At 38.7% G+C, this 27,371-nt stretch overlaps 1 protein-coding gene across 2 annotated transcripts in view; it reads left to right on the top strand.

Moving 5' to 3' along the window:
- Tmtc2 (transmembrane O-mannosyltransferase targeting cadherins 2) overlaps positions 1 to 27,371 on the top strand; it is a 388,535-nt gene that overhangs the window by 256,744 nt on the left and 104,420 nt on the right. For both annotated transcript variants that reach the window (XR_015048464.1, XM_021174328.2), the window contains exon 8: positions 8,766 to 8,887. Coding sequence is in view for 1 of the 2 variants with exons in the window: in XM_021174328.2 (XP_021029987.1) it covers positions 8,766 to 8,887 (122 nt within the window). In the remaining variant the exon portion in view is untranslated. The remainder of the gene's footprint in view (positions 1 to 8,765; positions 8,888 to 27,371) is intronic.

The following is a 27,371-nucleotide window of genomic DNA, read 5'->3' as shown; positions in this document are numbered from 1 at the left end:
AAAAGGAAACTAGAGATGTCCATTTCTCATTTCACTGCAGGAGGTTAACTGTTACTTCTTATTTTTTTTTTGCCTTGTATACCATCCACAATGTGTACTGTGGTCTTAACCTTCAGTTTGCCAGGAACTACTCTAAGCACTACAAAGGGCATTGTCCAGTTCAGCTATATTAATAGGTAATATATTTTGTTAAAAGTTTCAATTAAGCATAGGACAGCAAGATATATAGTCCCTTTGGGGAGTGTGAACACTTGCATGTCAATAGTGTGTCTGCTTAAGGATTTTGCTTAGGTCTAAATATCACTTGCTTTCCTGGAAATATGATATGAGACAGTTGATTATATTTCATTGCTATTAAAACCACACAAGCCCACCTGTTACATTAATTCATACTTTTGCCAGCTTTGTGGTAAAGGAAAAGAACGATGCTTGATTGTTTTTAATTTAAAATCAAGGTATAAGGAAATGAACACACTCAAATGAATATATATTTATAGCCTTCATATTCTGTGATTCCCTAAAAGTTACAATGTATTGTTTCAAACAAACAAGCAAACAAAAATAAAGACATTTTATCTGATGTGTCAATGAAGTAAATGGGAAAAAAGTATATTTCACAATCTTTTTCAAGGTAATAGCCATGAGGAGAATCTTTTACCAGTGGGAAATATATGTAGGTTGGGCTCTATTTTATAAGTTGAATAGCTATTCTAACTATAAAATTCATTACATTTTCAAGATATGGCATGCTAAAATGTGCAGAAGTTGATGTATCTTTTCTAAATAGACACAGTATGTAGAAGAAATGTTTTCCCGTGAAAGGATCCCATTTTGAAAAGTCAGGTGAAAGAAGTAAGAAGGAAGAGAGTTGCATGTATGTAGAGGAGGCAACTCCAAAGACAGAAACATGAGTTACCTCTCTTCACCTGTAAGTCTGTTAAAAGTACAGTAAGTCAAAGGATGCCAAAAAGTACTTTTAAAATTTAAAAGAAGCTTCAGAGATAGGTGTTTCCTGTATGTTCCTGAACAAGTAATATTTATTTATGTCATAGAATATTTTATTTGTAATATAGACCACATTAATATTAATAACTACAATTTCGAAGAAACTTGGCATTGATCCTATTGTAATTGAGTACTTGAAGATAAGATTCTACCACAACCTTCAAATCCTTTTTGTAATTAACATGGTCAGCAACAACGGATTTTTGGGATAAAAGGCTGTACGTTCTATTTGCAGATTCTATTTTCTTTATTCGTGTCAATGATCTTTATCCATGTAGATGAAAATCTCTGGGACAGTTAAATAAGTTTTTTTTTTTGTACAAAACTAGTTTTTTCAACCCATTTTGAAAACCAGAGATAAATTCACATAGAACAGACAGAGAATTAGTAACACATTTTATTTTAACATTATTATTATTTTACTATCATTGAGGCCCACGTATGTTGAAGTTTCCACAGCAGAGATGGAACTTACTTCAGATGGATGGTCCTTCTGACTGTCTAGCATCCATCTGGTCAGTCACAATTTCTGTATGGCTGTCCTGGCTTCATCAATCTTAAGCATAAAGATAACTTCCTTTAGGTTTTTGGCTTTTCTTTCAGAAGCTCCCTAGTCACACACAGCTATTTCCACATGCGTGCTTGCTCATTTTCTTGAAACTATTTTAGCCCTGTTTCTTGGCTGATATTACATGCATTATTTCATCTTATGCTATTACACATTTTCCTCCCTTTTTTTCCTGATCCTGCTTTGTTTTAAAACACTGATTAACACCTCTTTGCATGTTGTTTTTTCTTTCTTTCTTCGCTTTTCTTTTCTTGTCTTTTCTTTTAGAGTACCTCAGTAGTAGATAATTCTGAAGGGGACTGTATTCTTAAGAGAAGGATTTTTCACCTCATTCAACATATATAAGACACACACATGCATACATACATGAACACACACACACACACACACACACTTACTGCCTAATTTTTGAAGGTTCTGAGCATTGACTATGATCGTTCCCAGTCCAATAGGATTGATTATTTTTTGTGTGAGATTTGTTTCCTTGAAAGTAGAAAGGAAATTGATTAGCCTAAGGAACTTCGGGAGCTCTGGGTGTAAGGAGAGAAATATCGACACAGGCTCTTGGCTTCTTTCCAACATCAATTGTGACAGCACATCACATGTTTCCTGTATTTAACCTCACACTACAAATTAGAACCTTCTATTGGTTTCTCTGAAGTTCAACCCATGTCTCAATGATTAGGTAGACCTAATGTAACACATACCCAGTTCTACCCTCAATCTTCCACGCACCTGTCTATGTTTTCTTTGACAAAAAGTTATATTTCAGGGTTTAAGAATTCTCTTAAATTTAATACTGTTAGGTCGATGTCTAAGCCATTCCTACAACCTCTGAGTCTAAAACCTGGAAATGTTTGATTTTGTTTAAAAGTCTTCTATTACAGTCCCCATTATTAAATGTGTGGTCAGGGAGTAGGGACTCTCCCTTGGAGTCATGTGAATTTTTGTTTGCTTCTTGTTTCAATAACCATTGAGTATTTCCAGTCAAGGGTATCTGGGGAAACTAGACTGAGATTTTTTTGTTTGTTTATTTTTGATTTTGCTGTTTTGTTTTGTAAGATTGGGAAAAAGGTTCAGATGGAAATAGTCACAAAAAACACCAGCAAGGAAGAGTAACAGTTTGTGGCATAAATACATTGAAAAAAGTAACCAGACCTTTTAGGCTATGTAAGCACACATGGTACACAGAGATGCATCTAGGTAGAAAACCCCCACACATAAAATAAAATGGAAAATAAATCGCTGAAAATCAAAATCACAAGGTAAACTCATTAAGTAATTCATAAAAGTTTAAAATTTTTTTAAAAAAGTTTTATTCATTTTATGTATATGAGTACACTGTAGCTGTCTTCAGACACCAGAAGAGGGCATCGGATCCCACAGCCATGGTGGTTGTGAGTCACCATGTGGTTGCTGGGAATTGAACTCCGGACCTCTGGAAGAGCAGTCAGTGCTCTTAACCACTGAGCCATCTCTCCAGCCCCAAGTGATTCATATTAATGTTACATAATTCTATTTTATCATGGATTCTTTAAAAATGAAATTTCTTGGCATTTCTCCTGCTCTGACATACTTAGCAAAAAAAAAAAAAAATCTAAATTGATACATAATATGGTCAGCTGAGTCTTATGGAGTAGGAGATAGAATGGAGCAAGCCAGAGACCCACATGGTCAACTTCCCTGGGACCATATGAGCTTACAGGGCCTAGGCCACCATCCAGGGAGCATACAAGAGCTGGACTAGACCCCTACACATTTGCAGTAAATGTGCAGCTTGGTCTTCATGTGGGTCCCCTAACAAGTGGAATGAGGATTGTCTAGATCTTTGTTCTCTGCATTAGATTCCCTTCCCCTAACTGGACTTTCTGGTTGGGCCTCAGTGGAAGAGGATATGCCTAGTCCTGCTGGGATGAAATGCCCCAGGGTGGGGTGTACCCAAGGGGTGCTCTACTTCTCTGAGAAGGGGAAGGGGAGTGGTAATGGTATAAAGGATTTGTATGAGTGTGGCTGGGAATAGAAGAGGGAAGGGGCTGTGATTGTGATGTAAAGTGAATAGAAAAATAGAATTTAAGAAATTTTAAAGACTTAAAAAGCAAAACAAATAATACATAAAAATAAATAACTACAAATAAGATTAAATGTCTACAAAAAGCACAAGTGGAGTATTTTCAATAGTGAGAATGGTACACACATAATCTTTCAAGCTTGACTGAAATATTAAAAATATAAAAACTGCCAAAGGCAATGGCCACAAGAAAGAAAGTTCAGTGAGTTGAATAAAGAAATAGAGATAGATGGTCAGAAACAAGCTGGTTAAGTCATATCCTCTAGGACTATAAATTTTAGCTTACAATAACAGAAAAAAATGTTTATAGCACCCAAGAGAAAATAAGCAGCAAGGGCTATTTTTCCTCCTCATTGTTCAAAAAAAAAATATGACATAATGGTGGTTCTTTCTTAAGATTAAGATTTTCTGTGTGATGATGTAGTGATTGAGTTCATCACCCAGATGTATTTCCGGTTTACTCACAGAGAAAAGGAATTTGGATGTCCCTAGGCATACTTCAGGCCTAGATAAAAATCAATTTCAGGTGTAGAGCAAATAATGCCACAACTCGTTGTTGTTGTTGTATTTGGTCCCTTATTTAAACAAACCAGGCAAAGGCTAACTCAGTTGGGTTATCAATGATGTCCTAGTCTAGAGTTCACAGATTCTTGTATTCCAAACTATTTGGGACTGCCTGCTTATGGATAAGGATTCGAAGAACTCTACATAGGTTCTTGCTGATTTTGTACAACTCTTCTGGTCATCCTTAACAAAAATGATTTCCTTTTATTCAATACCAGTATGACTCTGCCTGCTGTTTTGATGTTGGTCTCTGCACCTGTCTCTATCATCTGTTAGATGAAGCCTTTCAGGAGATAATTATGCTAGGTTCCTGTCTACAAGCAGAGTAGAGAATTATTAATAGTGTCAAGGGTTGGCTCTCTCACATAGGATGGGTCTGAAGTTGGGGCAGTCCTTGGTTAGTGGTTCCCTCAGTCTCTGTTTGTTCTTTATCCCTGTGCATCTTGTAGGCAAGACAAATTTGGGGTAGAAGGTTTTGTGGGTAGATTGATGTCTCCTTTCTTCCTCTGGAAGTGCTGCCTGGCTATAGGAGGTGGCAACTTTTGTTTCTGTTTCCCCCTCCTGTAAGAATCTTGGCTAGAATCAAACCCACAGACTCCCTGTATCTGCTCTCATCCCAGGTCTCCACCTTTTCACCAAAGATGCATCCCCTGCCCCTGCTGATTTCCATTCTTATCTCCAACCTCTCCTGCCCTCCCCTCCCAGTACCTGATCACCATGCCCTGTGTTCCCCTCTTAGCCTCCTCCCCTACCCAGTTCACTGTCTCCATTCACCTCCAATAATGACTATTTAGCTTCCCCTTCTGAGTGACATTAATACATCCTCCCTTGGGACCTCCTAATTACCCAGTTTCTTTGGGTCTGTGGGTTGGAGCATGACTGTTCTACACTTTACTGATATGTCTACTGATATGTGAGCTCATACCACATGTGTCTTTGTGTCTTGGGGTTACCTCCATCACCATGATATTCTAAAGTTCCATCCATTTGCCTGCAAAATTCATGATATCTTTGCTTTTAATAGCTGAATAGTGTAGATGTACCATATTTTCTTTATCCATTCGCCGGTTGAGGGATATCTAGGTTATTTCCACTTTCTGGCTATTATGAATAAAACTGCTATGAAGATAGCTGAGCTAGTGTCTTTTTGGTATGTTGGAAAATCCTTTGTGTATATGCCCAAGGGAAGTATAGCTGGGTCTGGAAGCAGAACTCTTCCCATTTTTCTGAGAAATTGCTAAATTGATTTCCAAAGTGGTTGTACATGTTTGCACGCCCACCAGCAATGGAGGAGAGTTTCTCTTCCTCTACTTCCGTGCCAGCATCTGCTATGGCTTTTTTTTTTTTTTTTTTTTTTTGATGTTAGCCATTCTGATAGTTGTAAGATAGAATCTCAGGGTTATTTTGATTAGCATTTTCCTGATGACTAAAGAAGTCGAACCTTTCTTTTTAAGTGTGTTCCGCCATTCAAGATTCTTCTGTTGAGAATTTCCTGTTTAGCTCTGTACCCTGTTTTAATTGGATTATTTGGATTGCTGATGCTCATTATTTAGGGAAAAATAGCGATTTACTTTATTTGAAAGTAAACATAGATACTAAAGGGGGAAAAGCAAGTAACAGAAACAAAATGAACAAAACCCAGTCTGAACTTGTCAATGTGTAGATGGAGTATTTGTAGATATATTAAAATAAAATCAAGTAGGTTATTGGCAGGCTGGAAGGCCGACACCTGTAATCTCAGGCCTTGGAATGAATTTGACCCAGAACTGAGTGAACTTGAGTACCAGTCCAAGCTAGGCTATATAGACAACAACCTTTCTCAAACTTAAAAAAAAAAGTATTTGAGAAGCTGGGGAAACAGGAAAAAATTCCTCTATCCCCTGCCACTACTGCTCAAAGCATCCCTGTGTCTTCTAACCCAGCATCTAGGGCTGTCGCCACTCTTTCTGGAGTCTGAGCCTTAACCATGTGTCTTAATCTAGTCAATCTCAAATAACAGCATGTTACAAAGCATCGTGATTCCAAAACCTCAAACATGTCCAAACCATCACTTTCATGATAGCTGAGATTAAGGGCTGTTGTTAAAACTGGAGACAAATAGATAGGTTTGGGTAAATACATATACAGTTTTCACATTTTGCATATTACTCAACATCAGTATTTTTCACTAACCCACCACCTAAAGGGCACTCTCAGGTCAAGAGCCAATTCAATTTATGAGATCTATTTGTCTTGATAGCAGTGTGCAAAAAAACCAACCAAACAAACATCTGAAAGGAAAAAAATATGTTCATTTGTTTTTTTAAGGGGGTGAGTACTTCTCTTGAATTAAAGATTCATCTCCAATGTGGGTAACATATTTAGGAGAGCCACTGGCTGTGGAATGGAAATGCCATCATGATTGTGGCTTAGTTGTAAAAGTCTGCCTGGCAATAAAGTAAGTTACTAGTGTCGCCTGTTCTCTGAAACTGGACAGCATCTACATTTGCCATGATGATTTAACTTAATTATATGTTATTTTAAAGTGTAATTTTTTTTTTACCAATTAGGCATTCTTCTATATTCTAGCACGATGGAGATAGGAATGATATTAAGAAAACTACTAATATACTTTTGGATTTATTTCCCACAGTTACACTTCTGCTTGGTTGTTAGTAAGCTGTAAGTTTTAGTAGCGGAAAAATAAAAGCTAATGGCAGAAAGGCCCAGAATTTGTTTTACATGTGCAAAAACTGGCATGACTTATTAACTGTCATATTTTAATTTTTTTCCAAATGACACTGGCAAATTTTATTTACATTATTAACATTGAAAGTGCCAAAGAAAATTAAAATACAGCTGCATAGATTTTGTTGAAAGAGGTTCTTGCTACAGTTCAGGATAACGCATAACTTGCAATCGTCCTGTCTCAGCCTGCTCAATGTTGAGATTGCAGTGATAGTCCACTGTTCCCGACTTAGTAGCAACAGTGAGTCCAAAAATAGTTAAACTCTTTCATTTACTCCTTTTTAAAATTTTTTATTTAATCCATTTTTTTAAACTCCAGATTTTATCCTCCTCCCAGTCCACCCTCTGACTGTTCCATATCCTGTACCTCCTCCCCCACCCCTATCTCTAGAAGAATGTCCCCATCTCCCATCCCACCAGACCTCCCCACTCCCTGGGGCCTTCAGACTCTTGAGGGTTAGGTGCATCTTCTCTGACTAAACCCAAACCCAGCAGTTCTCTGCTGTATGTGTGTTGGGGGCCTCATATCAGCTGGTCTCTGCTGCCTGGTTAGTGGTCCAGTGTCTGAAAGATCTTGGGGGTCCAGGTTAATTGAGACTGCTGTTCCTCCTACAGGGGTGCCCTCCTCCTCAGCTTCTTCCAGCTTTTCCCTAATTCAACCACAAGGGTCAGAAGCTTCTGTTCCACTGGTTGGGTTTAAATGTCTGCATCTGGCTCTTTCAGCTGCTTGTTGTGTCTTTTGGGAGTAGTTGTTCTAGGTCCCTTTTTGTGAGCACTCCATAGCCTCAGTAATAGTGTCAGGTCTTGGGGCCTCCTCTTGAGTTGGATCCTCTTTGGGCCTGTCCCTGGGGCTCCATTTCCTTTATTAAAAAGATTTACTTATTTATATGAGAAGACTGTCACTCTCTTCAGAGACATCAGAAGTGGGCATCACATCCCATTACAGATAGTTGTGAGCTACCATGTGGTTACTGGGAATTGAACTCAGGACTTCTGGAAGAGTAGTAAGTGCTCTTAACCACTGAGCCATCTCTCCAGCCCCTCTGTTAATTCTTACTTCCTCTATATAGACATTAGATGGTGGGATAGTTTTCCTTTGTCCCCACATAAGGCTAGACATGTAGGCATCCTCTCAATATATTTCTAAAGAATAAATGGCTCTAAATAAAAACTATAACTGGTTGAAATGAATAATGGAATGTTTCCTCCAAAAACTGAATGGTGACAAATGATCTATGTTTGGGAATCAAATTTCATGTTTAAAAATCAAAGCTAGAGTACATACCACTCCCACCCTTTTTTTTTTCTTTTTTGGAATTATTTTAGAGTGTACATACTGTGGTCTGAGGATAACTTGTGGGAATCAGTTTTCTCCTTCCCCCCCATATCGATCCAGGGATCATACTCAGAGTGCCAGTCTTTATAACAAATGTCTTTACTTGTTGAGTCAGCTAAACACACCTCTACCCTTAATTTTCAAGACAGGGTCTCTACTGAAACTGAAGATCTACAATTCACCAGGGCTGACTGTCCAATGAGTTTCCAGGGTTCTGGGCTTGCAGAGGCAGACCTGGCTTTGTATACATGGGTGCTGGGGATTTGAACTCAGGTGCTCTTGATCCATCTTCTTAGAGTATCATGTAATGCCCATGTTTACACTGCCAACTGCTTAAATAATGCCAGGTATATCTCCCTTATGGCTTATGATTCTCTCCTGATGAAATTTCCAGCTCTTCTCAACTTTCAGGATACTGCCTGTCATTCTCTTTCTGTGCATTGACACATGAGAAATCGCAGCTTCCATGTGATGTTAATGATTCTCTCTCTCTCCAGGCGAAGCATACATGAGACTGAGTAAGCTTCCTGAAGCTGAGCATTGGTACATGGAATCATTGAGATCCAAGACCGATCACATCCCTGCTCATCTCACCTACGGGAAACTGCTCGCCTTAACAGTAAGGACTTAATCTCTCTCAGTCTTCAGAAATTAATGTTTCCCCGTGTGTCCTGGGGAGAGCTGGAGTTTGAAGTGCTGATTCAGTCTGTATTAGTGAACTCACTTGATGAATGATAACAATCCTGTTAGAGGCCTAAACAGACAATGGAGAAAAACTAAACTTCTGGGTCTGGCTCTAAGATGTGAGATGTGATGAGATTGAAGATGTCAATGAGACAGATATAAATGGAGAACCTCAAGGAGAAACTCAACTATGCCATGACCTATTCATGCAGTCTTAACAGCAACATTTATATAAATAATATATTTTACAAAAACTGTTAGTATCAAATTGATTGGGACTAGAATTAATTTTATCAAATAACTGTCATATAAAATATGCATTTTGGAATTCCTTCTAATTAGAGGCAATCTTTAAGAGACTTACAGACTGGCTTTATATATTAGGCAATTTCCACGCCTTAGAGAAATTAAGTAAAAATAATTCTATTGAAAACTTGTGGTGGAAATGTTCTTCAAAAGAACACAAACCTGGAAGGAGTTACCACAAGGTACAAAAAGAGTAATGTGCAAAACATGGGATGACTTCAATGCGAATCAGATAAACTTTGGTTACCAAACAAGATGAGTTCTAATGTTGGTAAGCATGAAGCAAGAATGAGTAATTTCAGGAAATAAAGCAGCAGAGGAAAATGTATTACCTGCAGCAGGGATAGGGTTACTTCCAAAGCGAAGTCCTGTAAAGTGACAGTTTGGATTGTATTGGGAATTATATACATATTCATATAAGAAATGAAAGCCTTTAGTGGGCAGACACATTTCTGAGCATACTCATTTTAAGGCCACTGCTCAAGAACAGAATATCAGAGATAAATCTGGGGCCAGGCATCGCTTATGGAGCTCATGCTCGGTGGGTTAGAGTGTCAGGCAGAAGTTTAGGCATGTTCAGCCTGCATCATAAAGATGGTGCAAGAATAATAACTCTGAAGCTGGGCATGGTGGCCCACACTTTTAATCCCAGAACACAAGAGGCAGGAGCAGTCTATGTGAGTTTGAAGCCAGTATTTTCTACACAGCAAGTTCCAGGAGAGCCAGAGCTATACAATAGGGAGACCTTATCTCAAAACAAACACACAAGCAAGCATTAAAACAAAAAGCAAACAAACAAACATAAAAACAAAAAAAACAAGGAAGCAAACGACAACCACAAGAATGACACCAGAATTTGTCATTATAAATCTTAGGCAATTCAATAAAAATGACACATTGAAGGCACATTAATGGAGGAGTTCACCCCCAACACTGCCTGCAGCATTTTGCTCACACTTATCTCTGAATAAAATATCGATAAGGAGCAACTACATAGCAATAATCAGGGTGAGGGGGTGTAAATGGGTAAGATGTTTGGACTGATTTGGAGAAGAAATCCAGTGAAATTATATTTGATTTGTCAGATACCACAGTCTAAAAAAAGTCAGTCCCATGTGGATAGTAATGAAAAAAAAAAATCAGTTCATCTCAGAGAACCCCGAAGAAGATCATTAGCCAGGGCATGTGGCCTAGTGCGGAGCTGAGTTAAACACTATGCAGAAGGGTAGGAACTTTCGTTGTGTGACTGTAGGCATCAGATGCCTCTATGTATGCAAATGCCAGGCACTGTACTCTAAGGCAAGAAGAGAGGCTTTCACTGATGAGGTCATTTAGTAAGGAAAGCCCAGGCTACAGGTGTGGCTCACCCAGCTGAAGAAGAGATGATAGGAAGCCAGGGCTTAGCTTCCCATGGATGTGGAGTGAGTCTCCCAGAGGTGCACAGTGTGTGGTCGTGATAATAACTGATGCCCTTTCAGAGAGGGGCTGAATGTTATCAACTTAGCCATCATTCCACTAACTTCACAGGGATTAATGCTGATCTCTCAGAGTGACTTTTTCTAAAAAGAAACAAGGGTCCTAGTTGTCCCTTGCTATGTATGTTGTCATGTGATCTCGCCTCCCTGGGTCATGTTTCCACTGTGATGTACCCATCTCTCTTGCTGTGATGTACCCAGGAGATACCTTACATGAGCAGAGTAGAAACTGGCGCCATGCTTTTAAACACATCAGAACTGTGAGATGCATAGTATTTCTTTCCTTGTAAGTATTCAGCTTCATGTAATTTGTTTGTTTAACAGACAGTGGCAGTGGACATCAGGCAGTGAGAATGAAAATATGGGTCAATCCTAAATTATTCCTTTTTTATTATTTTTAATTCTTCTCTCATGCAATACATCCTGACCATAGTTTCCCCTCCTTCTGTTCCTCCTTGTCCTTTGCTACCCACCCCAGATCCACCCTTATTCCATTTCCCATCAGAAAAGAGCATGTCTTCCAGGGATATCAACCAAAGATGAACAAGACATAACAAGTAATAGTAGAACTAGGCACAAATCGTCATATGAAGATTGGATGAGGCAATGCAGGGAGAAGAAAAGGGTTCCAAGAGCAGGCAACAGAGACAGAGACACCCCACTTCCACTGTTAGGAGTCCCCCAAGAACACTAAGCTAACAACCATAATATGTATGCAGGGGATCTAGCTTAGACCCATTTAGGTTTTGAGACTGGCACCTTTGAAGTGTTAAGATGTTTAGTGTCTCTCCACTAGTCTGCAGAATAACAGGCACATGGCTTGACCCCCTTCTCCTCATACAGCCTTTCCCTCCTCATCACTTTCTTTTGATGAGTTCTTTGGATTTTCATCCATAGAAAGATGGTTTTTTAAACTTGAAAATCAGTAATTTCTTTAATAAATTTTTTTTATTTATTCACTTTACATCCCAGTATCAGCCCCACCTCTCTTTCCAGCACCCCCCCCACACACACACACACATACACACAGATTCTCCTTCCATACTTTCCACTCCTTCTCTTCTGAGAAGGGAAAGCCCACTCTGGGTATCACCCTTCACACCCCTCACTATCCCTCAACCTCAGTCACATCAATTCAACTTAAGACTAGACATAGCCTTTCCCACTGAGGCCAGACAAGCCAGCTCGGTTAGGGAATGGGATCCATAGGCAGGAAGGCAACATTAGGAGGTACTCTGTAAATGGCTACACAGTTGAGGGGTTATATCTCATGGTGAAAGCCTCTATTAACTAACTCACGGCTGACATTGGACTGTTAGTCATACGATGAGAACCGAATTGGCATGACGAAAATCTGAAGAAACTGAATTATCTGAAGTAAACTCAATTAATCTGAGTTATCTTTGTCAGAGATGGTAACATACAATAATTAAAAGCATTTTTATTTGTCTAAATAAAACAATAGAAGTGCTGAAGGGTGCATCAAGTCTTTACACACAAAACCTTTGATAGTGTGTAGGCTTAGATTTTTCAAAACCAGATTTAATAAGGGTTCTCAGATGCTTTGACCCTTCTTATAGCTCATTGTCCAAAGGAAAGGGAGAAATGATGGTAAATAGGACAAGGGGATGTGGACCTGTTTAGAAGCAGTTCTTCAGGTTGATTCTAATCTCTGTTTGAAAGGATACCAACAGTCCAGTTCAAAAGTGTCACAGTCCAGCAGAAACTGCCAGGCATCCTCCAAGCTGGTGTAAGTCAGCAGCGGGGACCAGGACCAGTGGGAATGCCAGGAGTTCTCTGCTGTGCCTCTGTCAATGAAGTAAAGACTCATGACCAATGAAGAGTTGCAAGGATAGCTATGCAAGCACCTGGTCACTGGATGCTGAGTCCTAGTTATACTCTCTCCAAGCATTACATGTCCTACCACGGGTCTTGCCTCAGCAAAACATCACATGAAATCCATGGGAGTCTGCATCACATGACACAACCAGAAACTTGCACTTCCATAGTGAAAACTCTTTTCATGTGAAGAAAGAGACGTCTCCTTGCATGCAAATACAGAAATCAAATGTGTAAATTAAGAAATTTGGATTTTCTTAATATTCTTAATGGAGTGCATACAGACATTTGAACTTAAGATTCTTCAAACACTTTTAAAAGTGACTTTAAAACTTATAGCTACCTGAATCTGATCCTTCCTACAAAGAATACACAGACAGAAATGGTTACCTTTTAATATGTAATGCTGATGTGCCCAGACCCAACACTGGAAGTAAGGAACATGTGGCCTGTTCTGCTAGATTTTCAATGAAAGAATATTTTAAACTTTCTTTTTAAAAATAGAGTTTTAAAGCTGCTTTCACTGTTTTTGCTTTACAGAAACACATTGAAAAGGAAGAAAAGGCTTGTATATTATAATCTAAATTTTAAATTTCCCTCCAGTAAGGCTTTTATAGTTTCCTATTTAATGATTAGATGAAATGCAGACTTCTGTGAACTGGCTTACTCATAAGGCCAAGTCCCACAGCCACCTTTAATAGTTTCTTCTAAATTAAAAGTTTGGCAGATTCTGAGTCCAGTGTGTTACATCTGACCAATTATGGGTTTTTTGGTCTTCTAATATGCCACCGAATTGGCAAGGTGGAAAATGCCACACATTTTTGCCTTCTGCGGTTTTATGTGTTTTATTAAACAGGACTGGCTATTAGTCTCAAGAGTAGCAGAAAAGGAGCGAGACACATCCCTCTAGATTGAAACTCACCAAAGGTCAACCATGTTACATGGCTGGCAGCTATATCAGTTACTGTAAGCTAGGATTTCAGATCAGAATTCTGCTTTTATGAGAAAATTTTTTTAAAAAAAGATGATTACTACTTTGATTGTAGTCACTGAACTGATTCACTCAGAATGCTTTTTCTTACATGCTGTTTTATTTTTTTTTTTAATTTTTTTAATGATTCCTGTAATATTTCTGGTAGGTAGAAGAGACCAAAGGAATTTAATGACCCCCCCTCCCCCAGAATGCTTTTGTTCACCCTATAGATCATATCCTTTTTATTCTTCTGCAAAAAAGGAAAAAAGAAAGAGAATATTTCTCCTCTGTCTGCCTGTTAAAATTGTATTTCCTTTGTGAAGTCTGACCTAATTTTCCCAAGCCCTTATAATTTTCTTCTCTGATTATCCTAAACCCTCGTCTCTGTATCTTTGTGACATCACTTGATAATTGGATGACATATACATTTATGTCTGTCTTTTGATATTAGGATTACAAGGCCTCATCTCTCCCCCCACCAAGGAAATTCAACATTTATTTCCTTAGATTGACACTTATTGTATCTTAATCCCTTCATTCTGTCCACACATGAACTTAAACTGGCTGGTCCACAGTGAGCATTACATTAATTCTCAAGGATATGTCCTGAAGAATTTGATGAGAGTGGTATGATCATACAGTAAGCACATGAATAATCTTCCAAAGCTCTAGAAAGGAAGACAATATTAGAGGGATACTCATCAACTGACTCATGTGCCTCAAGTTATTTATTTATCTTTTAAATTTTTACCTTAAAAAAACTAATATTTTTCATACAATAAAACTTGACCATATCCTTTCCCCTCCCCCAACTCCTCTCAGGTCTTCCCTGCCATCATATTTACCCAACTTCTTTACTTGAGCTCTGTATGTGTCCAAACAAAAACAAAATAGAAAATGCAATAATAAAAAAGCAGAAATCAAAGCAAATAAGAAAACTAAAACAGAAAAACAATAAGACAAAAACAAGCAAACAAAAAGCACAGACAAGGAAAAACAAACTATGAAAACAAAGTCCGTTTTCTGTAGTCCAACTACTACTGGGCACTCATCTGGACTGTCTGCCCTGGCGTGAAGTTGATATGTCCATTAGCACTCCATTGGAGAGAATTGATTTTCCCTCTCCTGCAGCCATCAGTTGCAAATAGCTTCTTGGTTAGAGGTGGGACTTTGTGCTCACATCCCCTTTTCCATGCTGGGATTTGGTCTGGTTTGAAACTGTGCATGCCTTGTGCATGCTGCCCCAGTCTCTGTGAGTGTTTTATGTTAGTGTCAGTCCTGTTGTGCTTTGGAAGGTACTGTTTCCTTGCAGTTTTTCCCCCAACCTTGCCTTCTCTACTGTGAATCCCTGAGCCTAGAAGGGAGGGAGTATGACAAAGATATCCTATCTAGGACTAAGTGCTCCAAAGTCTCACTCTCTATACATCGTACAGTTATAGATCTCTTTATTAATTACAATTTGTAGGACAGGAAGCATCTCTGGTAAGGGCTAAGCAATGCTCTGCTCTATAATTATAGTAAGTTGTCATTAGCCAATATTTTTTTTTATGTTCCTTTACGTGTTATTTCTTGATCATCCTTACAAAATGCTGTTCCACTTTATAAATGAAGAACCTGAGCTTCCAAGATTTAATTAATGTTCCCTTAAGGCTATTCAGTAATTAAATAGTACAACGAAATACAACTATCAAGTTTTGCATATTAAGGGTCATAATTGTATTCTGTATTAGATAATTTAAATGATTTTCCCCACTGATATGCCTTCTTTAACTGATTAGAGACTCCCAAAAGTAAATCCCTATCTCTTCCTAAACATTTTAAAAATTATTTTTGATACTTGTTTTTAAGTATCCATTGAGATTATGTGGTTAAATGTGTAGCCCTTTTTGATCCAACCTTATTCCTGTAATAGGAACTTCCCAGGGAACCCTAGGGGAAGTCCTGTCTTAATGTCACACTAGTAAGCTCCATGTTTAAATATAGTAGGGCCAGCTGACATCTCTTTAGAAATGTATGCAACGTTCATACCGGTGTCATGTCCAAAGAAAATACAAAATGCAAGCTGAGTTTGAATATCTCTGCTTAAGATTGTGATTTTAGACCTTGTTTGAACTTTGCTGCCTAGGGCTAACTCCATGCATTTAAAATCAGTCATTCACTGAGAAGGACAGCAAGAAATACCATTTCCATTATTGTATTTCAGGTGATAGTTCTGCTTGTTTTTAAATCTGTGTGGGTCCCGAAGCCTTTTCTTTTCCTAAGGAAAACAAAACAAAAACTAAAAATACAAAACAACAACAACAAACAGATTACAAAAAAAAAAAAAAGAAAAAAAGAAAAGAAAAAGTCCTTTGTTCTGTTCCATTTATCTAAGCCAAAGATTTTTTAGTTTTTTTTTTTTAAGCCCGTGAAATTATTATTGATTTAAATTGTAATAAAACCTTCTTGGCTGTTAGGTTACTTTCCAGAATTAGTTTAGTGGGAAAGAAGGAAAGATATTGGAGACTCTGACAATAATTCTTGACATACAAAACCTTTATTTTGGCTCCTGCATGGGCACGCTAAGCCAGACTTCTGTGTCTAGCCAAAGTTAATTGGGTTCCATAAAACTGCAGTTGTGAAAGTACTTGATGTCCTCTGCAAAAGTTCTGCTTCTACCCCCTCCCCCTCCCACCACCCCCACTGAATGGTGTCACTGTGTCTAGGAGAAGCTCAATGCTCTGTTCTGTGCTCCTTTCATAATTATTATTATTACTTAGAACTGAGAATTCTCATTTATTCAGAGCAACACTCTTTCCGTTTATGCACTGAGCAACATCTGGCTTGCTGGATCTGTTTCACTGTGATTTGTGTATAGCCCTGTTTAGATTGGAGAGGAGTCTTTGTAAGAAGCAGTTCTTTCTGTAATTCTGATTTGGTGATTAATACGAATATATACAACTCATATGTTAAATTTACTTCTGTGAAAAGGGAAAACATTATATCATGCATATCTGTTGGCAAAATATTAACTGACATATGGAAGGAAATTTAATTCAGTATAATATTTAGCTAAATGTTCACATAAAATTACTTCATCTGAACATTATGATTTCGCATTCTAGAAACAACAGTCATCATTGGATTGTTTTTATTTGTTGTTGTTGTTTTTGCTTTGTTTTTCTAAAAACCAAAATGGTTATGATAGCGATTTTATTAGGGATCCTTTCCAGATTTCAAGATATGCTTTTAAAGTAGAATCAACAGTGTAAGTATTGTGCTTGCTAGTATTAGGTGCCTTGGAAATCTAAACAAATACATTTATACTTTATTCTGCTTTTGTATAGTAGAAATCAATGAGAAGCATATATCTTATGGGTAAATACAGCTAGCCTCAGAAGTAAAACAGATCGGAATACTGAAATTCCTTAATACTCAAAGCTGTGTCTGCGTCTGTGTGTGTGTGTGTGTGTCAGTGTGTGTGTGTCTGTGTGTGTGTCTGTGTGTGTCTGTGTGTGTGTGTGTCAGTGTGTGTGTGTCTGTGTGTGTGTCTGTGTGTGTGTGTCTGTGTGTGTGTCTGTGTGTATGTGTCAGTGTGTGTGTGTCTGTGTGTGTGTGTGTGTGTCAGTGTGTGTGTGTGTGTGTGTCTGTGTGTCTGTGTGTGTGTGTGTGTGTGTGTGTGTAGGTGTAAACAACTAATCTTCTACATGTTCTATTCATGTTAACTTTAGTTTGTGGGTATGTAAGAATATATTGTTAAAAAAGGACCTGCATTTTACTATCTTGGGTTTTTCGCTTGACTTTTGTATTGGTCTGTAGTTTTCACTTGCAATTAGAATAGGCAATCAACTTAAGACCCCTCATAATCCTTCAGGGACTCTGATATCTCAATCTTATTGGAGAGATGGAGATCAAGAAGTAGTGTGGTTCTAAATGCAGGACTCTCTAAACTTTTATAAAAACCTGCAGCGGACAGATGTTTGCTGTCTCAGAGTTTGTCATCCTTCCCTCTGAATGGTGGTGATGTGAAGTGAGGGTGATTTCATGGCTTCAAAAAAGATGTGGCACTTTTTATTCAGGAGACACTAATAACAAAATCCAGTCTCCTGTACTTGTGACTATGCGAATGGCTTTTGTTTCAGAAATTTCCTAAATTGTATCCAGACAGTTCTCTAGCTATTACAGGCCCAGGGTTCTGCACCATTTTGCAGGCATTTCCTTATGATTTTATATTTCTTAAATGTGTTAATTAAGGTCCATCCACACACCACGATCCTTGCCTTGACCTCAGCACCTGCAGCATGTTGCTCCTTACCAGTGCTTTCTTTGCAGTCTCTTGGTTTCAGTCTTGCTGTCTGTCACCTGGCATGAAACCATGTAAGGCCACTTGCGCCTTTATTTTTTTTACTGTCTATTTCCATTCTAGTTGCACTCTGAGGCTGTAATAAAACATGCTGACCAAATATAACTTGTAGGAGTAGATGGTAGAGAAATATTTATTTGTATTACACTTCTGGGTCTCAATTAATTATGGAGAGAAGTCAGTGCAGGCATTCATCAAGCATGAACCTAAAGTAGATACCATGGATAATTGGCTAATATGCACACACACACATGTGCACACACACATACACACACACAACTCACTTTCTTTTTTTTCTTTTTTTTTTTTTTTGGTTTTTTGAGACAGGGTTTCTCTGTGTAGCCCTGGCTGTCCTGGCACTCACTTTGTAGACCAGGCTGGCCTCGAACTCAGAAATCCGCCTGCCTCTGCCTCCCAAGTGCTGGGATTAAAGGCGTGCGCCACCACCTGACCAGGGAATGGTGCTTCCCACAGTGGGCATGAACACCCCCCCCCCACACACACACACACACACTCATTTACCTCAGTTAGCAGTTAAAACAATCCCCAGAGACATGACCTCAACTAAAGTGCCCTTCTCAAGTGATTGTAGCTTCGGTCAAGTTGACAGCTAATGCTAACAGGAATTTTCTTACCCTGATAATTTTGTATGATAATCGTACAGACTAGATGAAAACCTGAATATAATTCTTGTTGAAATGATGTGTTGGTCTAGGCATGTATTTATTATTAGGAACACTTTCAAAATAAGAACCTTTTGTCTTAAGAGGTTGCGACTTCTTTTCACGACTGAGATTCTTTTATCATCTGGTGGCATTCAGATATGTACAGATATACTTACTGATGGACTTCAAATCATGGGGAGGTGTCTTCATGAATTGAAACTACCATGAGTTGAGGTAGGCTAATTATTTGGGATACTAAGGCAGGGATATTACAACTTAGCGACTTGTGAGGCAATTTATTGAGGACCTTTCTCAAAATCAGCACAGTGATAGTACACTCAAGATGCAAGGTTCAGTCACTAATACTAGAAAGTGGAGTAGAAAATACTTTTAATATGCCTAAACTATCAAGAATCAATGCTAGCAAGATAGACTGTGTACTACTTTGTAGAGTACTGTACTGTGAAGATTGAGTTACTTCCTCATAATAATGTAAGAGAATATAAGAGTATACATTTCATCACCAAATAAAATAAAATAAAATATCTGAAATTCCTACTGAATACAGACCCACTTTGCCACCATTAAAGAGGAGAAATTTTGAGTCCTATCTTAGTAAGTCAAAGACAATCGGTATGTATATACATACATACATACATACACACACACTCACACACAAGCACAAACACACACCCAACCATGGTTTGAAGATGCTGCCTTAGTTTGGTTTCTATTGATTTCTGTGGTAACAACCAGAAACAAAGCAACTTGAGGAAGGAAGAAGTTAATTGCTTTATACTTGATAATCGCAGCCCTTCACTGAGGTAACCCAAGGCTGGAACTCAAGCAGGGGATGAATCTAGGAAGGAATTCAAGCAGGGACCATGGAGGAATGCTGCTTACCAGCTTGCCCCTCTTGGCTCCTTAAGGTTGCTTTTTGATAAAACACAAGACCATCTGCTTAGGGATGGTACCACCCACAGTGGACTAGGACTTCCCACATCAGTCACTGGTAAAGAAAATTCTCCACAGATTTGCCTACAGACAATCTGTTAAGAGGCGGTTTCTTTGCCATGGTGTCCCCTTTCCAGGTGACTCTAGCTTCTGTTGACAAAAGCTAACTACAGATGTCATTTAAGTTCCAAAGTTTTAAAGCATTCATCTCCACTGCCTTTGCCTTTTGTTTCAATTATCCTTCCTTTGATTGGCTATAAATTGTCCCTAACATCTTATATGCAGTAGCCACGCATTTACCTCTAAGCTGCCTTCCAGGTCCTCACTTTTGCAGACTTTTAAATTGGTTCAAAACAAGCCCAGCTCATAAACACACAAGTCCTCTCTCCTCATTACTTTTGAGGTCCTTGCTCCAAGCAGCTTGGAGCAGGAGACTCACAGAGTCGTAGACTGTTAGTCTTTGACAATACATTTGTTCCAACATTTTGTTCTGAGCTTAGTCCTGTGTTTTCTCTCATACCATGAGTTTCTAGGATTGTATGAACTTGTCCTTAGTTTCTTTTCTCACTTTATATAAAACTTGTTTGATTGCCTTTCTGCCATGTACAGAAACAAATACTGATGTTAATATAAATTGGTTCTTTTCCTTGCCCTCTGCCCCTTCCGTACTCTTGCTAAGCCCAGTACCTTTAGTTTACTTCATGTTCTTTAGTATGCAATGAGCTAGCTATCATGCACTCTCCTATCAGCTCCTTCTATGATCACATTACCCAGATACCAGCTTCATACAGGAGGGAGCTGGGATTCACAGAGCTTACGTGTCTATAACCTATCATGCCTGCCTATCCCAGTATGTTTCCTTCAGTGCAGCTGCGCTATTTACATTATTCTTGAACATTTGGTTTTCTCTATTATGCTGGAACACCCAGATAGTCACATCGTGTAAGTAAACCCTAAATTCAATGCATGTAAAATTGACTTAAAAAATAAGTCATTTAACATCAAAATTTTCGCCCACAGTTGTGAAGTGCATAGGTAGTGGTCTGCGTACATTTTGAAGTATAAATAAGTATAGAATAGCCACTGATACATGGACTTAGGGTCCCGCATATATAGAGTAGCAAAAAATGTAAGAGTGAAGCTTTTAGTGTATATGTGGTATGTATAGTTTCCCTGGAATCTGGAGATTCTAAAGAAGCATGACAAACTCACAGGAGTAGGGTGAGGAGCAAGAAGATCAAAGAGAAGAGACCTTGTCCTTTAGCTGGTAAACATTTACCTGGCAGAAGGCTGAGTTGAAGCCAGAGCACTTAAGCATATCTGGCCCCAGCCATTTATTTCTTCTCCCAGTAGAAAGTGTAATTCTTGTTAAAGCACCTAAAACTGCAGGCTGCTTATTTGTGCGACATAATGGAGGCTCTCCATCAAATCTGACAGGATGTGGTACATGCTTGAACATATTCTGGAGTCTAGCATCTTATAAATTTAGTGATAATAATGTTTAAAGTTAAAAACAGCCCGGTGCAGGAATCACATCTCTATAGGACCTTTAGGTAGGTTTGGTATTAGCATTCTGCTGTAGTTACTGTTTATCATATATAAAGCCATGCATTTTAATGCCCTATAACGAAGAAATTGGTAGTGTTGATGGAACAATCCGGCTTAGAACTTTTTGTCCCCCACAAATAGAATTGACAGTATCTTCTCTGTAAGTATGTCTTTATGTTGGGCCCAGGCTGCTGTGGGTTGGATATGGATGGAGACACTCATTGTGTCAGACAGGGTCAGTACAGTCAGAATTATCTTCAGAACAAATGTACTTCTCATGCAACCCTGCTTTCTGGGGCCAGGTTTGTTGAAGAACAACAGGGGGCCTCCCAGTTCTCTGGCTGTTTGTCCCATCATGTGGTATGCTACTCTTGTTCATACTCCTGCTTGATGCCTATGATGTACCCAGGCAAGGATACCTTTATTACTGGTAGTACCATGCTATTTCGGCTTTTAGTCTCCAAAAATATGAAGTACCCAACCCCAGGTTGTTTTTTCTTTTTTAATTATAATAAGGGGAAATTGACCAAGACAGTACATTTCATTAGACTCTAAACAGTAGCAACCATCAATTGTTTGTTGAGCAAACCCTAGCTCAACAAGTAATGTCACATAGTGTATTAGTCACTTTGTGTCACCATGATGAATCCCTGACGTGATATGCCTAGGAAATAAAGGAAAGTTTATATTGACTTGTGGTTCAAGTCTTTGATTGGGTACTGCCATTATGTTGGGCCTCTGATGAAGGTGTCAGATCACTGTGCGAAGTTCTTCCAGTACTTCTAGTACTTCCGAAGGATAGTCAGTAAGGCATGGCTCAGTAAACCTAGAATACCCCAATAGCTATATGACAGGTCCATGGCAGCTTCCAATAACACACCATCAGGGACACCCCAGTCACAAATCCCTAGGGGCACTAATCATTTGTATAGATGTCTTCAACAGATTCTCAATTATTCTTATTACATGTATAAAATCTCCATAAGGTTATGCTTTTCTTTTGTTTTCTTTTCTTATCGTTCCTTCTTTTTGTCTCCTCCTCCTCCTCCTCCTCTTCTCCCATTATCCAGCTTGATGACTTTTTTCTCTTCTTCTTGCTGAGTCTTCTCAAGGTATTCTTGATGTCTGTCCCAGTGCCTTTGGTTTCTAGCATTTTCTTTCTTTCTTTCTTTCTTTCTTTCTTTCTTTCTTTCTTTCTTTCTTTCTTTCTTTCTTTCTTTCTTTCCTTCCTTCCTTCCTTCCTTCCTTCCTTCCTTCCTTCCTTCCTCTCTCTCTCTCTCTCTCTCTCTCTCTCATTTTTTATGCTGACATTACTCATTTGATGCTTCATGCCCCCAGTATTTTGACTGGAGCCACTGTCCTATGAATCACAGTTATTTAAAGATTCTGTGTCTGATAATTCCAAAATATGCTTCATATCCTAACATCTGAGTCTGTTTCCAATGCTTGTCTCTTTTGAGACTTCCATTTTGGCATGCCTGGTAACTTGTTGAATCGAGTTCTAAAAACTGAAATCTGTAGTCCCTTATTATGAGGATTTATACCAATTTCACTGGAACTTGGGCATTCTTTAGTGTGGTGAGAGAGTGGGTAGCACAGGGTAGGTGTTACCACTAAGGCAGCTGGGTAGGGGTGATGAACTATAGTTCTCCAGCTTTAGTGTTTCCTTTCCCATGCCAGCACAAGGAGGAAGTCAGTTTGGATTTTTACTGACTATCCTTCGGAAGTACTGGAAAGGCCAAGTATCTCTAAGACTTAGCCTTCTGGTGTTTTTCTTGCCCTACTGGTAATCTATACTCAGCCTCTAGGAAGCTGTCAAAATGATTGCATATGTAAATCTGCTAGTTTTGAGGCTCCATTGACTTCTGACTAAATGAGCAAGTCTCCACTGTAGCTTTCTAGGGGTGGTTTTTCCCTCATATCAGGGTCTTTCATACTTTCTGAACTTTTTCATTCCATTCACTCATGGATCCAAGAAAAACTCTTTATTGTCAGTCTGTCTGGTTGTGCTTTGATATTATTTTGAGGTTTTGTTTTTGTTTGTTTATGTGTGTGTGTGTGTGTGTGTGTGTGTGTGTATGGGTGTGTGTGTGTATGGGTGTATGTGTGTGATGTTGGGTGTTTTTTTGTGTGTGATTATTGTTATTATTTTCACTGTCATATTTTTGAGAAAGGGACCAATAGTATTTGGATGACTATAGTATTCCCGTATAGCCCATCAGCTCTCACTGGCCACAGTGTTAGACTTCTACAGATCTGATTTTAAAAGATATAAAAGGTTACTCTTTAAAATCAATTTAAACAAATCCTAACTTTTTAAAAAAATCTCAAAGATATTTTCCATAATATTGTACATCTCTGAACATTGGTCAGGTGAATGGATTTGGGAGGCCTTATAGCCACAGTTTTCTAAAAATACACTATCTCGAAGTGTGAATGCCTAGGAAAATCACTCTGCTGAATCTCTATTGAGATGAATGTGTTCCTTGAGTCACTTAACTTACTCTTCTCATAGTTTCCTAGTGTGTTTCATCATTTGCCCATTAATCCACTAACACTGCCTCCTAAAAATGTTTGCTTCTTGCTTATCCTTCATTGTAAAAGTTATAGAATACCTTCTCTTGGTGTTTTCTGACAGTAATCTTCCCTTGATTGCCAACTAGGACTTCTTAGTTTGTTATGATCCTTTTTGAAACCAAGTCACTAGTAATACTCATCTATAGCTATTTGCTTTTGAGGAAAAGATTGTGCTGATGTTATGTGGATAAAGAGTATTTTGGTTATAATATTTTCTATGAAACAGCAGGTAATTGTGATATCACCGCCAATTATAACTCTTTCCCCTGAGTGTAAAATTGGTAGCACTTTATACTCTGCTCATGACTTCAGTGTGAGCTTGCCAAATTCTGTCAACGTTTCTAGCAGAAAATGGGCCTTTTGGAAAATGTGTTTTTAGGGGCTGGTAGGAGGTAGCTGAAAAATGCTTAAGCTGTCACTAGTATTTATATGCATTTTTCAGGTTGATCAAGAGCAAATCTTTAGTTCTTTTGACTCCAAATTCTATTTTGAGCTTAGGTAATCTTCCTACTTCCTCTTGGCTTCAGTTTTATAGGACTTACAGGCAAGTTTTCCTTCAGTCCTCTGAGGCATTCCAGAACAAGAGACAATTTGGTTGACAAAAGTATCTTTGATCACAAAGCTCTTCAAGCAAGTTTGTTACAAAAAGGCTATTTCAAATATAGCAAAACTAATCCTGTGTATTGCTGGTTTGCCTTTGGGTAAAGGGATTTGGTATAAATGCTCTAGTTAAGAAAAACCAGGCTTAGTCTTTGGTTGAACGCACACAGAGATGCTGTGCTACGCTTTTCAAATGTCCCTTACATCATCCAATCCTCTTTAAGCATTGCTGCAGCTTCTTATATGAAGGTCTTAAAAGGCAGCGCTTGGTTGAGCACTTACCATACACCATACAGCTTTCCAAGCGTTCTCCATGTAATTTCTCAGTTACAGAGCTGACACAGTCCGGTGATATGCTTGTCACATGTATTTATACATATAGCCACTTTCTGCTGGCAAATTGCCAGCCTTTGGCCATTTGTGTGTTTTCTCCCTTGCAGCCAGTAAGGGTTCTTATAATCTTTTTTTTTTTTTTTATGGACCATCTCTTGTCATACCAAGCTATAGAAGGAAATGTACATTAATATCGTTTCACTGATGTTGGGTTTAATAGCTCCTCCTTTCTTTGTAAATCACAGCTCTCAGTAGCTCTCAGTTAAGAGCTACTACAGGGATGTAGCACCCCGTAAGGAGCTAAATTCCTGGAGATATTATCTAACTCTGCTAAGAATCACAACCTTCTGGAGAAGATTCTGGTTCCAAAGCTAGGATCCTTTCCTTTGAAACAGTGCCTCTCTTTTATAACACATGCACTCTTCTTTGGAGAGAGAAATAATTTTAATTGATTTAAATGAATGTCTTAGGATTTTTCCACAACTCTTCTAAGCTCCACATCTGTCCATGACATGACTTCATGTACCTGATATATACAATCTTACACTTTGAGAAACAGAGCGAGTCCACACGTGGCTTCCCAAGCCTGCTCTTTATTACATCTGTGTAAAGAATGAGGTCATGTGTCTAAACTGTCGCCCTGTATACCTGTACATTCCTTTTGAAGAAGTGTGCTAATGGTTGGGTATGTGAGTTCCATTCCTTTTGCATCACAAAGAGAAATCTGCCAACTCAGGTGACAATTAAACTGCAAAATGAGATGAAGACCTTTTCGGAGGTTGACGCTTAGTGAGTCCTGAGGCAGCCAACATCACACAGTTCCCCTAGCAACGTCAAGAGGGACTTAGAAGTTGACAGTGATAATTTATCCCTGGTCCAAATTTCTATTATGTTGTGTACCCAGAGGAAAATTCTTTGAGAGCTTCTAGTCTGTATCACCCTGTTTCTTCTCTAGTGAGTATTTTCCTATTAGTGGTCCATATCTTCTACTGAAATTACACATTACTGTCAGAGAGAAACAATTTGATTTTGTAATAATACTGAAGCACATGTGTGTGTGGACTTCAACCAGAACCCTGCTCTTCTGAGTTTTGGAACAGTCCAGTCCGGTGATATGCTTGTCACATGTATTTATACATATAGCCACTTTCTGCTGGCAAATTGCCAGCCTTTGGCCATTTGTGTGTTTTCTCCCTTGCAGCCAGATTAAGGGTTCTTATAATCTTTTTTTTTTTTTATGGACCATCTCTTGTCATACCAAGCTATAGAAGGAAATGTACATTAATATCGTTTCACTGATGTTGGGTTTAATAGCTCCTCCTTTCTTTGTAAATCACAGTTATTCACTGAAAATGGCTCAAAAATCATTCCTAACAGAGTGGAAATTCTGTTAGATTTAGTTGTCACATATACTCTTTTTGTTTCAAATAAATCTTCTGAGTTGATTTGTAGCCCCACCTCATTCCCAACCCTTTAAAAACAAAACAAAACAGGCTTTCATATAGCCCAGGCTGGCTCAAACTCACTGTGTAACAAAGTCTGTCCTGAACTTCTTATCTTCCTGTTTCTGCTTCCTGTGTGCTGAGATTACGGAGAATTTTTGTACCAAATTCATCTTTGTAGGTTGCCAATCAGTCAGGAGGTGCTAAAACTAATAGAATTTCTAAATAGTTTTCTGATTTTGAGGTCTTAGTCATCCAGTTACAGCCTTGACTTGAAAGTCCGTGTCTTTGGGGCTTGCCCAGCTTTTCTCCCATCTGTTAGCTGATTATACCACCTCCTCCTGAGTCCTCCCCTGACTCACTCAGGCAGAACTCATGTCCTAACTTCTATTTCTGCTCTTATGTACTCACTATACATCTGTCTTCTGAGAGCCCTTAGAGGTGGTGAGTCCCTGCCTCCACAATTGCCATGTTGTGATATGATGTGTAAAAGCAAGCATAATCTAATTTTATCTTCATTTATCTAGCCCCTGATGCGGTACCAGGCTTACAGTTATTTCCTAAAACATGATGAATAGATGGTTGGGCAGATCTCTGAACTTAGCTTTATAAAGTATAGTTATGGATATATTTGTGTGTTTGTTTCTATACATGTGTGTATCTGTGTGTCTATTATGTATCCAGGTACATATCTGTGTCCCCTTGCATATGGCGAGAGGTAAGAGACAAACTCTAGGTATTATTTCTCAGAATATGTCCATCTTGATTTATGAGACTGACAGTTAGGCTAGATGGCTGGCCAGTAAGCTGCACAGACCACCTGTACCTGAGTTGTGGGCTGGGATTGCCTGTGCTTGCAAGTACGCCTGAGGGTTTGAACTCACATCTCCATGCCTGGAACGTAAGCATTTCACCAAGTGCTGGTCTCCCCATCCCACAGGCTGGGTTTTAATGAACTCCATGATTCTTAGTGGTGATGTCATAACACAAACCTTACAGACTAGCTTTGTAAGCCACATTTCTATACTTTGGGGAAGATAACTCAGGCCTCTTTGAACCTCAGTTTCTTCTACGAAATGGGATTTAATATGATCTTAGCCACGTTGTAACGATGTAATATGACAGACAGTACTTGTAAAATGCTCAGAACTTTTCCTGGAAGAGGAGAATTTCAGTATGTTATGATAATAGACTAAAAAATAATCAGTTTTGGTAAGCAGAGGAGCTAAAGGAAATCTTTATTCTTGACAAGTTCCCAGGTCTTGAGCTATGAAAGATGTCTTTGTTCATGCACTCTCTGTTAGGAGTGTCAGGCCACAGTAAGATCTCAGGGATGCTTCCTATGGTGGGACATGCTTCTGCTGC

The sequence above is a fragment of the Mus caroli genome, unplaced genomic scaffold (assembly GCF_978045245.1).
Source record: "Mus caroli unplaced genomic scaffold, Mus_caroli_1 scaffold_9, whole genome shotgun sequence".
In the NCBI taxonomy this organism is placed as follows: domain Eukaryota; kingdom Metazoa; phylum Chordata; class Mammalia; order Rodentia; family Muridae; genus Mus; species Mus caroli.
This window is presented reverse-complemented; position numbering and strand designations above follow the sequence as displayed.